At 37.1% G+C, this 15,907-nt stretch overlaps 1 protein-coding gene across 22 annotated transcripts in view; it reads left to right on the top strand.

Moving 5' to 3' along the window:
- ESRRG (estrogen related receptor gamma) overlaps window positions 1–15,907 on the top strand; it is a 404,199-nt gene that overhangs the window by 283,066 nt on the left and 105,226 nt on the right. For all 22 annotated transcript variants that reach the window (XM_021269894.4, XM_072035520.1, XM_072035515.1 and 19 more), the window contains one exon: window positions 6,312–6,428. In XM_021269894.4, the coding sequence (XP_021125569.1) occupies window positions 6,312–6,428 (117 nt within the window). The remainder of the gene's footprint in view (window positions 1–6,311; window positions 6,429–15,907) is intronic.

Genomic DNA, 15,907 nt, shown 5'->3' with positions numbered 1-15,907 from the left:
ATAGTGGTTGATTCCAGTGGGGATCAAAGGTACTTGGAGCTTTACAAATAGCATTCAACACCCACCACTATCAGTTGCATAGTGAAAATTATGGTGTTCTTATGATGTTGGAAACCTATCTATCTAAAATAAGCATCTGATACAAAATTATCACGTAGTCAGACCAACTGGCATCACCTTTACGTTACTGTTTTAAATCTCCATTCATGTTGTTTTCTAGGAATGAAAGAAAAAGAAATAAAAATGCATTTTAGAAATTCTAAGTAGACTATAATTCAGTAACATAACACAGTGGCTTGTTTTAAACAATTTAATGTAGTGATTTCATCTGAAATGTAGTACTTCTAAGCTGGCTGTATACTTCTGTCAAACACCATCTTGTACTTTAGAGCTATTTAAAAAGTGGCTGCTTTTCCTGAGTTTCTTATTATACCAGAAAAGGAAACACAAGCATCAGAGACATAAGCATAATTTAAGCATAATTCATCATATATGATCCTATCTCTTTTTTTCGAGTTTTTGAATGGAAAGACGTTTGGGAATCAAATTTTTAAATGTTCTGTAACTGCATGTGCAATATTGTTCCTGAAGTCATCTGGCTGAAGAATTGTGAATACAGTCAATTTCAGGGTTAATCAGCTCCAGATGACATGTAGCAGAATTCGTAGGTCTATAATTCATAGAGCTGTATACAGTATCAGGTGAATCCATTTAAGGATTTGTCAGATAAAACTGAATTTGGTTAGGTTCAAATTCAACCTCATTCCAGCCTGATCCCATTTCTGAGACCTCAACAATATGAACACTGTTACTTGTGGAAATACTTACTTACGCTTATATTCAGTTGAGTTTTGACAACAAAATAAGGACCACAGTCTAGAAGAACTAAAATTTTGACCTGAGAGAAAATATATTTACTTTCCTAAGTTCAGCTTTGCTGTGACCTATAAACATCAAACACATATTTAAGTCCACCTGTTTTTACTTTGTTCTTAGTTCCAAAGTTAGGCTATTTCTCTTCAGTTCTGTCAGCATCTGCCCTTCCTCAGTTTCTCTGGACATGATCTTTTTCTGTTCTGGTTGGATTTCTTCTTATGGCATCACCTAGCACAGTGTTGCTCACTGTGTTGGCCTGGATTCTCCTGACTCTCTTACTAAGACCTCTCTTTTATTAATTCCCTGAAGGAGTACTGCCATAATCATGGTTACCTTTCATTTTCCAGAGTTTGCATATATACCAGTTCACAAAAAGTATGTTCCTTTGATTACATGATCCAGGAAAACAGAGCATGACAGTGGTATCCAGGGTGAACTTCACTGCAGAAAGACTCGAATCCAGTGATATAGGAACTTCTGCTAACACTTGATTTTTAAATACAACACTTTTTAAAGAGATACTAGGTTACAGAGACTCAGTTTGGGAGGTAAATGGGACACTATTGAATCTAAATAAATAAATACTGAAATACTATTCCATGAGCAGATTATAGCATAGAAATTAGCACATTGAAGGAATAATTAATTGCCAGCCTCCCCCCCCCTCCCCCCTGCCTTTTTTTTTTTCCATTTGGACCTGCATTCTCACACAATAAATATTTCAGTACTGATGTTGTCACCCTTCCTTCTGCTCTTGTGAGGTCTCTTGGGTACTCCTTCTGAACACATTTTCACCCTTCATCTCAGACTTCCTCATCTCTTTCACTTCTCCAGAGATTTCCTGGGCATATTCCAGTAGCTCATAGCAATCCGTTTGCATCTTTGGTGTTATCATGTCAAATGTCACAGTGTGAAAAGGCAAATAAAGCTTCTACTAAGATTTGCTGTCTGCAGCTTCTATTCTTGTCAATATTTCTGGAAAAGGGACCCTTGTTTCAGCCTGTCCCACAGATGGCAGCCAGTATCTACAGCCAGCTCCTCACTTCAGGTATCTGTGAGTCTCTGCAGTTGTAACTGTTGATGACAAGAGCTTTGTCTGAGATGAGATGCCAAGGCAGGAGGCACTGTTCTCAGTGGCCCCCTCTTCATCGTGGTTGAACCACTGTTACTGCGAGGGTCCAAAACTACTTGACCTATGTCATTGTCACTTTTGTGCAAGCAGTGGCCAAATTGGTCCAGAGAATCTTACCTGAGTCCAGTCAATTGCCTGGCTTGTAAAACCATTAAGTATGACCCTATATAATTACAGTTTTACTGTGAAACCACATCTCATTCAAGTAACTTTGGAACATGATCTGTGAGATGAAAAAAATGGTATGTTGGCCCACTTGTTCTTGAGCTGTGTGTAAAGATCTTACAGTTTGAAGCATCTGAAAGCAGAGAACAGGTTATGCAGTGAGTTTTAGCAGTTCACTTGCTGTTTTAAGATCAAATGGCATTATTTTTAGTAAGTTGGTTCCATTTGATAGGCCTGAAGTGTTAGAAATATTTTCACGTCTTGTGGCCGAGATAATAACATTTAATAAATTCGGAGAATAAAACAAATGTTTTAAAATAAATATTTCTCAGGGCATAGTGGGAGAAAAGGGTCTCAGGCATAAATCCCATTGTATTATTATAGCAAAGTGCAATGTGTGTGGGGAGTGAAGATTTGACATATATTTTTATTTTCAAACGTCATACTAATTTACATTACTCAGCCCCTTAACTGCCAAACTGTAGAAGTCCATTACGCTACTGAAAGGAATATACAAATTATCCTCTGGCACTTCAGGCAGGAGTTTTACATATCCACTGTTATTCTATCAGCCAGCAAGCTGCAAGATTCTATTAAGGAGTAAGTGAGAAAATTATATTGCCTGCAAACTAATTGTACAAAAGACTCTGAAATAAGTAATCAGCGCCCAGTCCTTTCTGAAAACCAGCCAGGAGATATTATAAATTGCTCTATTGCTCTTGTCAGCCCAGTTTAAAGATTCAGAGCTGCCATGTTGATACTGTTCATCATATAATACGGCTACCTCTCCAGCTGTTGACAGGACTGGGCAAACTCAAGTTAGATTCTTGCTAGCTGCTCAGTTTCAGCCTCTAGCACCATGCAAAAACAAGTAAATGGAAGAACTTCCTTCTCAGTCATTCTCATTGAAATACAGTGCAGAGCTGAAATTATTATCTGTGGGTAATGTAACTGTGAGATAGTACAGATTACTAAACACTTAACTTGTTTATTTTTGATATATGGAAGTAAATAAACTATGAGAGCTCTGAAGACTTGCAACACAGTATTTTTTTTAATCAAAATAATATTTAGAACATTAGGTAGAACATATTTCTAGTATCGCATATACTCATGTTCCTATCAATTACAATTTTCTTTTTTTTTTTTTTTTTTAAGGGAAAGTTTACTGATTAAAAGTAGGGAGAAGTCTATCCATGCAAATATTTGATAAGATATGGCATTCATATCTGAAGCGATGACAAACTTTGTTTCCTTGAACTGTTATTGCACTCTAGCCATATTTTAAAATACTGAAACACTTCAGGAGAATCAAGTGTGGCCACTGATAAGATGTGGATCTTCGTTGAAGCAATATCCAGTTACTGTAATTCCACTGCATTCATTGGAGGAGCTCTTTCCAACTTCTTCCAAGTTGTTTTTTTTCCAAAATGCTGTTTTCTAGCATCAAAAATTAGGACCTAACATCTGCTGTATAATATAATTCATTAAAGTAAAGCAGCCTGAATTGATAAGAAAAGATTTGATGTCTAAGCTACGTTTCTGGAATTGAAGTGATGAGAATAATAGCTCATTTTAAAGTTCCTTAGGTGACAGGCATTTGGAGAAAATCCATTATGTTGTCTGCCCATAATGTGCACCATACTATAGACCATTGCCATGGTTCACAGGGTTTTGAACAAAGCTGAAATTTCAGGATATGGATTGGAAGAGTTTGCTTAGGGAAATAAGCAACCCTGCTTTCATTTTTATTTTTTTTTGTTTTCAAAACTGCTTTTTGGTGGCATCTGTATCTTCGTCATCTGTGCCTTTGCACAAAGGCTTTGTCTATAGTGCGAGTGCTCTGCTTGCTTCAGTACAGAGCTTTGCTACTTGATGTGCTGTGTCATAATCTTAATCTTAGTTATGATCAACGTAATTTTTGACTGTGCAAAGATCGTCTTTGATCTAGTGCAAAACACTTCAGATTTCCTGTTTCTTTTTTCTTTTTTTTTTTTTTTTTTTAATTGAGGGTGGTAATACATACGTTACTACAACACAATGAAGTTAATTAGGCAAAATCTGTGATAGCCTTTGAAGGTCTCCCTGCATAGTGGTTCTGCTTTACTGAAAATACCTCACTAGAGTGTGAGAAGATAATGTATTTTTTTAAGCTTGCCCTTTACATCCCTTCCTGCACATCTTTCTAGAAGTATTATGTTTGAACTTTGCTAATGCATTTCAGGAGGAAGGTCTGCAAGAAAAGTCCAGCCAGATTTCCTACCCAGCATATCCTTAGTTTCTTAAATGACTTTCTTCTTAGGAGCTAAGGAAGGAGAAGGCGGCTAAACTGAAGTTTAAGTTTTGTCAGTGAGAGCTGTTTGTATTTAGCCATGCCAAGACCCATTTTATTTGCCAGCATTGTTACTTCAAACTGTAGCAGAGTTTAGGAGGAATAATACCTGCAAATGCCTGAAACGATTGTGCAAAGTATGTTGGTTTTATTAGCAGATCTTACACTGTACTGTGCAGACGTCCTTTATCATAAATACTTAACCCATTTTCAATAGATGTAAGTGGTTTAAGTATTACTTCCTGTTGAATTAGCAGTTGCTGAGCATTTGAGTCTTTGTGCAATCCTGCAATCCACTAATGTGATATTTAATGAGGAGACATCAGTCTGGAGAAAGGTAGTCAATATAAATCAGTGTTTACAAAGTGTGATTAACTCTGAAATATTTCATCAATGCTGTGGTCCCAGGCAGGCTCTATGCTAATTATTAGAACCTGCGCATGTTTCAGGGGACTTTGACGGACCCCGAGTGCAGCAAACATGGAGCAGCAAAATTGCAATTATGCTTGGACTGTCTCTGATGACAATTTATGCATTTGGTGTGATGACCTCCTGCTTCCCAAGAGGGCAATAAACAGAATGCATTTTCATTAAGATACTAATGCACTTAATCACAGGGGGAAAGGGTTAGAAAGTAAAGAAATACCTTTAAAGCAAGATGTGACAGGCTGATGGGGAAGATACTGTATTTGAAAGTCAGTTTCCTGATAAAACTTCTGACTGCTGCAAAGTCTGTCATACTGAATGTAGTCATGGGCAATAGGATGCATGGCTAGGCAGATGAATAAGCTGAGCTAAGCTTTCTAGCTTTCTGTGAAAAGTGCAGTGGTACCAGGACAAAAGAGAACAAACGTTCTCTCATGTGGACTTGGATTCCCAAAGATGTGTTTTGAAAAAATGTGAAGAAAATGACTCATACATGTTTTTTGCATTAATTTTCAGGCTTTCCTTCTATTTTTGAGAATAAATAATATGTTTGAAACAGTAACAAAAAATTGAAACAGTGCTTTGCCACAGAGGACTCAGGTTTAAGGATCTGGCTTGTTCTAGGCCTTAAGGAGGGTTGGAAGAGACAGAGGCAAGCATCTCCCCCAGTTTTTGTTGTTCTTACAACTTCCAAAGGATGATTCTGTTTCTGATGCCTGTCAGTACAAGAACTCTGTATGAAGAGCAGTGAGAGGGGAGATGCCCTGGCAGCGAGGTCTGACCAAGCAGTTGTAGGATGTGCTAGGTGCAGTGATATCAGTGTAGCTGAGCACTGTCTGATACACTGTGCCTGCTCTTCTGAAGGGAGAAGTTCTGTAGAACCTCTTCTTGCAGATTGTGCAATAAAGCACAAAAGTCACTTTCTCTTATTGTGTCCAAAGAAAGGCTAATGAAAGTGGTGAACAACAGGAAACAGAGTGCTTGGGTTAGTAGCCCAGGTGTGTGCAGCTTTTCACATCCTACCAGCAGGAATAACAAATGCGAAGGATTTTGCTTGAGACCATGTGTTCATGTATGGACCCAGATGCAGACTCTCATCAATTATGGTGGTATTTTTGGTTGTTGGGTTGTTTGTTTTACATATAGCTGTCTAAATTAAAAATACATATATCAAAAATCTTGTCATTTAATTTGGCTTTTTATTTTTACTTCAAAGGTGCTTCCTTTTTAGAGAATTGTTCATTCTCTAAATTATGTATTTATATAAATTATATATTCCAAAATTAAGCACAACGGTAATTGCACGAGTACTTGTATATCCAGTTTATCGGTTATTTAGTGATTCTGAATACCTCTTTTTTCCTGTGCTTTCTATTACAGGTAACATAGAATACAGCTGCCCAGCAACAAATGAATGTGAAATCACAAAGCGCAGACGCAAGTCCTGCCAAGCCTGCCGCTTCATGAAGTGTCTAAAAGTTGGCATGCTGAAAGAAGGTAAGACTGATCAAGTCAATACGTAACTCTACAAATGCATGCAACAATTGTAGGGCAATCAGGAAAGAAGAGAGATAGGTGAGTGTTCTGATCAGTTGTTATAAAGGCAATTTTCATGTATGCTTGCTCTTCCTGACAGACGCAAATGACAACTAAGGAATCAAGGTTTATCTATGTGTAGAACATCTTCTCTGGAACGTTTTGTCTTAGTTGGAGTACAGCAAAATGTGCCCCCATATTCACTCTCTTTCAGTAGGCAACTAATAGAATAATCATCAGAAAACTTCCTGTCGTTTTCTTTCACACTTTTACATCATGAATTTTCAAAAATTCCTTTCCTCCATTCTTTATCTACTGTTAGTCTCTCCCAGTTCTACCAGAACTGCACATTGTGCCCTCTTTTTCCTGTTTTTGCTCATTCTCCATGCCATTAGGACAGGCGAAAGGGTTACTTCTGAATTAAACGTAAATCTTCAGTATGACTACTGAAGTTGCTGTTAACTATGCAAATATTGGCATACAGAAGGGGAGAATCTACCCCTCTTATTTCTAAGCATGTGAGAACCTCTGCCTCTCACTGTAAGTATTTGTTGGGTGTTTTGATTCATCAGTTACAATTTGAAGTTACTGAAAAATAGATAAACATAAGAAAATGTTTCCAAGGAACAGTGCTTTCTCACCTGGAACGTGATTCATCTGCCTTAGAAAAAGACATAATTCCTTGTTTCTTGGTTGCCTGACATGCACTTCTATTGCTGCTAAAGTATGTGCAAAAATACACTTCTGTGTGCATGTATTGCATACGTTATTATTGTAGTGCACTGTTACCACCAAGAAAGAATAACAGAATATGCCATGGACTTCTGAGCAAGATAACCTTTTAAAATAAAATCAATGTAATGCTTTCTAAATATTGTCTCCAGTGGAGAGTACTTTGTGTTAAGCAACCACTTTAAAATAGTCCCATACAATCTTGTTTTGTTGGTACTTAAAAAGTCAGCTTTAATAAATGGCTAATTTTTGCAAATTGCTTGATGGTAATTTAAAACAGATTTAGGTATACAGCTATCAGAGTAAAATCCAAGAACAACGTAGACCAGTGGAGAGATGATGGGCAAATTAGGCCTATCACGGACCTACAGACATATTCTTATTGGATTATACTTACTAAGAATAAACCTTGTTCTGTACAACTGCTTTGGCAGACGCTATGATCCTGTGAGCCAAATCCTGCTGTCCTTAGTCTTACTTGAGCAAAACTCCTGTCAGATTCAGTGGGGATTTTGACTTAGAAAGAACGGCAGGATTTGACCCTCTCTTCCAGTGGTAGTGGGCAGGTTCCTTAATTGCCAAAAATCCTTATGTCACTGACCACTCGAAGCAGTTCTTTAAAGCTGTAATGCTTAGATAAACTGTAGAATGAAAGGAATGTCTGAGCATGGCATCTTTGAAAGGGACTGTGCTTCTTAACATCCTTTCTGATAAGTTAAGTATCCCATATCAATAGTAACCTATCATACAGATATGTTGAACAATCTGTTTGGAGATGGAACAGTGCTACCAAGAGTCCATTCGGGTGAATTAGTTTAGACCACTTTTAAATTTTGGAGACAGAGTTGCATGTCCCTTAACACATGTATTTGCAAACCTAGTTTGTGTGCAGCTTCTGGGACTGCGTGAGGAAATTAAGTGGCTCTTCTACAAATGAGTAATTATCTCAGTTATCAAAGTTGTGCACAGAATTACTACATTTCTGCACATAATTTTGGTAACTGAAGTAATTTAGACAATTCAGAATCATATGAGTCAGATTTTTTGCACAAATGATCATTGTCTGTGGATGCAACTCAGCCTCAGTAGTTTACTTTGTCAGAACTACATAAATTGTGTACCCTAACAGTACATCCCTTTATTTGAAAGTTCTGCAATGACAAAATAATTCCTTTGAAGGGAAGATTCCTTTGTTATCCCACCTCCTTAGCAGATTGTAGTTCTTCCACTCTTACTGTGTGAGTCTTTCTGTCAAAACACACTGCAATTTCTACTTACTTTTAATCACTGAGTCTGTTTATTTAGAAGAGAGCTAGCTTGTCATTCTTTCATATAATGCTTACCTGCAACCTAACAGGACAACTTGAAAGAGCCTGTAAGGGCGATTTGTTTTCCAGTCCATTTTAGTGGCTACTTTTACTTCTGAAACAATGCTGATTCATACTACAATTTATAGCTGTGTTTGGAATAGAGGTTTCTTCATTTGCTTTAGGTATTTGTGGAGACAGTTGTTTGTTATTGTTGTTTAATGTATGGGAATGACTGGAGATGAGTTTTTGGCTTTGACTTTGACAGCATCCTTTATGTGCAGAATGTAAAGAAAGATAATATACTTCTTTCTTTCCATGTGTAAAGTGGTGTAAATTTATTGATTAGCATGGACTTTCAGTAGGCATTATCTCAGCTCAGAGCATCTTAAATGTTTCTTTATGTATAGACAAGGGTTTCAGTCCCATGCAGCATGTCAGAGATCATGCGGCAGTAAATCTATTCAAATGTAAACCTGTTCAATTCAATTACCAGTTTATAATAAAATTTGCTGCTACAGCCTCCACGTTTGTCACAGCAGTCTCTACATGCTGATGGCACAGCATGCCTGGAAATTGACAGCCTAAATCTATTTAAAAAAAAATTTAGTTGCAGACCTGAAATAAAATCAAGTTTAAGCATCTTTGAGAAGAACATCATATTCCTTACAAGAACTTCTGCACATCTGCCAATGTGCGTCTTCTCCAGAAATCTGTTGTTATCCTGTTGGTGGGGAGTTTTCTTCTAGAAATTTTCCTTAACAAACATCTTTTAATATAGTCGTAAGTGAAACAAATAGCAGACATTTTGCCTCCCTCCCTTCATGTTTGGAAAGACTTTATTACATTGCCATTTTGTGAATTGTTATATGAAATTCATTTCAGTACCTGGAAAAAGATCCTAAGTTTTATTTTAATTTTTAGGGTAAGGTCTGAAGGGTGACTGGTCTAAAGACCAGACTTAAAACAAATATACCCATAGTTGCTTTATCTTATGGCACTTGCATGTTAAATCATTTACTGTGGGAAGATATTAGCAGTTTTCATCCAGCATCCAGTCTTTCTGTGAGAGACCTAGCGTCAGAATTTTGAGGCTATGTCTTGAGGGTCACATGTTGGGAGGGAACTTGATTTTCCTTCATGTATGATACAGGGTGGAGCAGGGAATTTCTGCTTTTATTGTCAAGGATGTTGATGGGTCATAGCCAATAACATGTAGATCGAGGTTCTTAATTATTTAGGTTCTTAATAATTTAGAAGCATCAACAAGTCTTAACAATTGAGGCCAGAAGCTAGAGAAGGAGGGGTAAAGCAATGTAGTAACTGGGGTGGCATTGAAGCGATGGTTTCTGTCTGCATCTCCCGTGGAGTGGTACAAGAACATTTCTACAGGCTGATTCAGAGGAACATTTCATTTTGTTATGGCCCACGGGCTGTTACTTGAAAACATAAGTCTAAGTGGATGGAGGTTTTTGAGTACGTGTTATGCTTCATACTGAAGCATTCAGTAGATGATAATGAGTTTTTAAGCATGACAAATATAAGTGTGTCATGGTTTCATTTACATTCCTAGGTAATGGTTATTGTTATATTAATGTACAGTGGAGTACACTTTACTCAACTAGAATATATTGCACTTTTCTATTTTTAATTTTATTCCAGTATTATGAAAAATCAGATTTTCAAGGATCACAGTTGGTGCTTCGGAAATAATCGTTTCTTTGACTGCTTATGTTTTGATGGAGTGTCTCAGATTCACAAGAACAGATGAAACAACATAAAGGTTCTTGTGTAGTCGAGGGAAGAACACTTGAAATGTATCCCTAGTGGATTCGTGGATTCTCTAAATAATATAGTAATTGCTATAAGGTGAAAAACCCACAATTTACATTTTTTTTAATGAGTGCTTTAAAACATTCTCTGGTTTTCATTTCTGCTGTTTTATAATCAGTCTTTTAAGTTTGGCCTTTCAAACACTTCAGAAGCCAGTGATTACTTTGGTTCAGGTGGTAGAATTAAATCTAAGTTCATGTGCAGGGTTGGGTGTTATAGCAATTTTACCTTTTTATAGAGCTAGTTGGATTCAGAAAGCGGGGTTGTGATTTTGTTTTCCTTTCTAAGACACAAAATTGGATGTAAAACTGTGCAAGTTCATGTGGGAAATCATGGGTAGATGTCTGACCTTTTTTTTTTTTTTTTTTTTTTTTTTGCTAGTAGGTCTGGTTGAATTCTACTTTCAGTCACCCATTAGTTCTTTATGCCTTTTAATATGGGACTGGCTTACTATTAAGTACCTGTGATGGAAGATGCTATTACAAATTTATCATGGAACTTAGAATAACAATCCATACAAAATAACTCCACTGGAGTAATTATTCCAAAATAAAATTACTCTTTGTTTCAGATACAGTGTTCATACAACTGTTTTCTCAAGAGATTATTCCTTATGTTTTAGTTTTCTCCATGAAGGCAAAGCCACAGCCTCAGTTTTATCCATCACTATGCCATAGAAAGGTTCAGAATTACAGTTAAGAGAGGTATTGAGTAGCAGTAACATTTTTTTAGATTACCTGAAAAATTGTGTCCTGTCTTAGCCCTTACTAGACAGTGCTAGTTCATACTTCTTAGACAACTGTTGACACCAAAACACCTACTATATCTCCAATACCTGGGTGTTTTCAGAATTTTTTAAGATTTTTTTGCAGTGGTTGATCTGTACTGCTTGTTACTGCAGAAAGTGTGGTTTGTAAGTAGCTGATACATAAGGAAGCAATTTTAAGTTTATTTGAAAAATATATCAAACCATTGAGAAGTGGCAGAAAATTTGTTTTTCTTCATGAAAATACATTCCTATTTTTCTTTAAGAAGAGATGGCCTTTAGAAATTGCCATCAGCACCCAGTTAGAATAACCATGGTGACAGAATTCAAGCTTAACTAGTCCAGCTATTAAAAATGGGAGGCCACATCCTCACTTAGTATAAATGGAAGCTGGTGGAGCTACATTAGATGGCTGCTCATATCACAGGTTTAGCAATCTGTGTTGTGGGGAAATCGGCATTATACCTTTTCTTGTTGATGCATCTTTGCTGTTGGTAGTATGTTAGCAGTCAGGCAGCCTCCAAAAACAAATAGAAAATCTCTAAGCTTGTCATCTGGCAATGGTGACTTCATGTAGCCCTTCCCAGAAGAATCCTCTTTTCCAACATTGTAGTACAGTTTGGATATTATACTCACATTTCTTCAATGTTTCTCATACAGTAGTTTGCTTGAGTTTTTTTGAACGGTTTTATACAGTCTTTCAAAGTACACTTCAGCATCCCTAGGGTAATGTTAAGGCAATAGTCAGAATCTGCCTTTTCTGTAAAGAAATTCTGTATTTTGAGTTTTCACTTCAGCATTGACCTGAAAAAAAAGCAATTACTGACAGTTTTTAAAATGCTTGAGCCTTTTAGATGGACACGGTACTGTAATGAACCAGAAGAATATTATGTATTAAAATTTTTTTTAGTATGTGTTAACTTTTGCAGCTAGTAAAATAGGGGTGCTCTATAAAGTATTTTTGCTTTGAACTTTAAGAGGTTTCATTAATTCAAGTACAAGAATATATTTTTAGAGAGGCATATGTATTTTCAAGCGTAAATTATTATTATGCAAAGATTGCTGTGTGAATGTCTTTTGCTTGTGTTAGGCAGCAGATCAGATTAAATTATCATATTGATCTTTTCTGGTTTTGACAATCTATGAAAATGAATCTGATACAGCAGGCAGAATAGACAGTTTGAGTTTACCCTTATGTGAAGAGATGCATGATATGCAGAGGAACAGATTAATGGATTCTCTCTGAAAATAATAAATAAAACTAAGCAATCCTCTTTATAACTAGAAATGTGTTATGACCCATGTTTTGAGGCTAGCAAAAAAAAGCCTGCTTAATAGGATTCCTGCTAACAACGTCTCTTTTGAAAAGACCTGTACATAAGACATTGCCAAGGTATATTTCTCTCAAAGTCTAATACCATTAGTCTGCAAAGAAGAAAGCAAAAATTATTGTGGAGGAAGTTTAAGTTTCTGCTGCCTTCAGAAATTAGAACAAAGGGAAGGAGAAAGCATTAATGGTATTCAAAGAAAATATTTCTGTACAGGATGACAGTTAATAGAACTGCATTGACCTCAGTGATATTTCTTATGCTCTCTATTGTAATATTACACTTAAGGAGCTCCTTCATTAATGCAGGATATTAAACAAAGCTCCCGTGTTATCACATCAAGAGATAACAGAATGTGCCTTCTGTTAAAGTCTCTTTTGAGTATCAAGGCTTTTCTGTGTTTCAGTGTGCTACGAGGGAGTTTGGTTTCTACTACAGGTATTTTTGGAAGTGTTTTTTTACTCTTCTTTTACTTCTTTTCCCCCCTCCTTTTGCTCTTTCTTCCCCTTTCCATTCCCCTCTACCCCTCTTTTTCTTACTTCCCCACTTTTCCCCTTTTTTTACTCCCTCTTTCCTTTGCCTCTTCCCCCTTTCTTTCCTTTTTTTGCTTTCATGCAACCTGTGCTTGGTTTAATATATACTAGGACCTGTTAAATCTCCTTGGAAACAATAGAAACTAATCTCTAAGTGTTGTTGGTGTTCATAAGTAGGCCTCTTTCCCCCTAACCAAAATGTGGCCTGATAGCCCAGCTCAGACATTAGAACTGACAACCCAATTTGTCTGCCCTAAAACATGGCTCATGACTAGCCACTCTCTGTAACTGATGAGGACGGACAAACGATTCAACTGCAGGTTAGTGTTTATCGTGAGCTCAAGCAACTAGCATTTCTATTCATCCATGAAAAAATTACTCAAGGCAAAGCAAATATTGGAGGTGGGGATGTTCTTTCTGGGGGTAGAAATCACGCCGAAGTACCTACAGGTAGGAGCAGCTGTCAGCCCCCTGAGAACTTCTCACAGCGCTTGTGTTGCAGTGTTGTGCCAGTCTGCCTTGTGGTCTGACTCTGAGCATTTTTGGTCCCCCCTAATTTCTCCAGAATGAAACAGAGGAATCCCAGCAGTTCACCGGACACAGGCTTTACAGTCAAATTTCTCTCTTACTGAATACAGTTTCGGTTTACAGTTGTCCCTTTGAACAAATACTCCATTTCCATAGAAGAGACAATATAAGTGAATATATAATAACAGTAGGGGGGTTTACGTGTCTGTGTTTGAGAACTGTCCACGTTCCTCGGCATTCCGTAGATGTGTGAAGGTGGGTACATTTTTGAGGCTGGCTTCTGGAGGTCTGAGATCAGAGTTGTTGCTGGCCCAGCTATCTGCAGCTTGCTTGGGATGAGATGTTAGGCTTCATTCTGCTCCCACAGCCATCACTGCTGAGAGTTCTAGTGACTGTAGCTGTTTGGGTCAGGTACGTGTTGGCCAAGAAGGCATTTGGCCTATGGTTACGGTACTATTTTGTTATTAAAGGTAGGGAGCGTAAAAGTTTTAGAATGGGATTGAAGTCTGTGGTGTTTTTGTTAGTGCACATATCATACCTGTTACTTATTCAGAGTTAGGAGGAGGAGGTTCTGTAGATTCAGAAGTCTACTTATATTGGAATAACATTAAAAATAATAATTTTAGGATGAAAAAATATAATCAGTGGAATCAGAGGTTGTTAACTGGACATCCTAATTTGTCATATGTCTTCTTTGGAACCAAAAATAAGGAAGCTGTATTTTTCTAAGTTCCTAGAAATTATTCATTTTTATTTAAAAAAAAAAAAAAAGAAAAAAAAAAAGGATGTGAACATTTGCTTATGCACTGAAAATACAATGACAGCAATATAAGTGATAAGGGAAAGTAGAGACAAGTCTGAAGGATGTAGGACTGTGCATGATACAGCATCTTTTCCCATGAGCTCCCAGACAAATAGCTGCCTTTCATTCTTGGTCTCCACCACCCATAAACACATACATCAATATGGCACTGCCATTTATTGCAGAGTGCTTGAATTCTTCTATAGGGGTCCTGCTCGGTATTAAATAGGGGTCATTTTGTAAAGTGTGTCATTAATATTATTTGTATTCTTCACTATTCTCTTTTTCTTTTGTCCTGCAGATTCTTGCCCCTCTCTTTGAGGAGAATAGACTAAGCATCCCATGTAGAAGGTACATTCAGCAGCGATGCAAATGCGTAGCTCTGAAATGCTGCTTTGGAGCCAACCCCCCCTTTTTTTTTTTTTTTTTGTATTTTTGTTTGCACTCACATCTCCTCAGTAAGACTTTTCACTGTGTAAAGTCTTAGTAGAAACTTCAGGATGTATGGTGGGATTATTAGGGGTGAAGTGCTGAAATGACATTGGTGCTGCTACACGGAACCCACGTGGCAGGTGTACAGGCAGACTTTGGCTGCTTGGGATGGATTGGCATCAAAAAGGTTGGGAGGTTCAGGAACTCTCTTGGCCTCTTCACTCAGCCAAAGCAATGAATGAGTTGAAGAAGTGCTAAAATTACCATCTGCAATTGTTACCTCTGACCTCACATGGTGCTATCCCTCGAATATTTCACACTTCTTAATCTCTCCTGACCTACAAAAAATGTTCCAATCAACTTGGTTTATTGGGATGTTAATGTAACTAAGCCACAATTTTCTATATGGTCAATCATTGTCCTTTTTCAAGCCAGAGGTATTTGCTGAAGTTGAAGTGACTGCTGAAGTCTTTGTCACTTCAACTCACTAAGTCACAATTTGAGGCAGGAATATTATTTCGTTTACAGTCTGTAATATGGCTTTTGTGCTTGAAAGTCAGCAGTCTGAAATCTGAAATAAATGTCATCTTCAGCAGTGAATTGTCATGTCAAATTTTGCCATGCTTACTAGTTATTCTAGTAATAGATCTCATCTAACCAGCCTTTTTTCTTTTTTTCTTTGGGTAGTTCACAGAAAAGTGAAACTATGTGAGGACTCTGTTTCACTCACATAATAGTGACTTAATATAGGTATTAATCTTTAATAAATGAAAAACGTAGTTTTATTTTAACCTGCAACAGTCCTTTATTAGATCAATGATTCTAGATGCCAATTTGATATACAGTTGTAGTGCAGCAGTTTCAAACAACAAAATTTGAACAACTTGCTGCTGTAGGATCCTATTGCAGTCCATGTTAAAACAGTTAATTTTTAAAATAGTTAATTTAGAAAAAATAGAATACTTTCCAAAAGGAAGTCCATGATACAGTTCTGTAATCAGCTTAGCCTCCTGTCTGTGCCCTCTGAGGCAGATTTGTTGGTTTGCTAGAAATGTTTTCCAGCAAAATCACTTGACTAGCAAGAAAAAAATGTTGTCTTTGAGCATGCTGTACACATGCAGATCCTGGAAATCAGCAAATAATAGAAGACTTATGAGCTTAACTTTTCTGTCTTTCTTT

The sequence above is a fragment of the Anas platyrhynchos genome, chromosome 3 (genome assembly GCF_047663525.1).
Source record: "Anas platyrhynchos isolate ZD024472 breed Pekin duck chromosome 3, IASCAAS_PekinDuck_T2T, whole genome shotgun sequence".
Taxonomy (NCBI): Eukaryota; Metazoa; Chordata; class Aves; order Anseriformes; family Anatidae; genus Anas; species Anas platyrhynchos.
The sequence above is the reverse complement of the archived record's forward strand: the minus strand, read 5'-3'. Positions and strand labels throughout refer to the sequence as shown.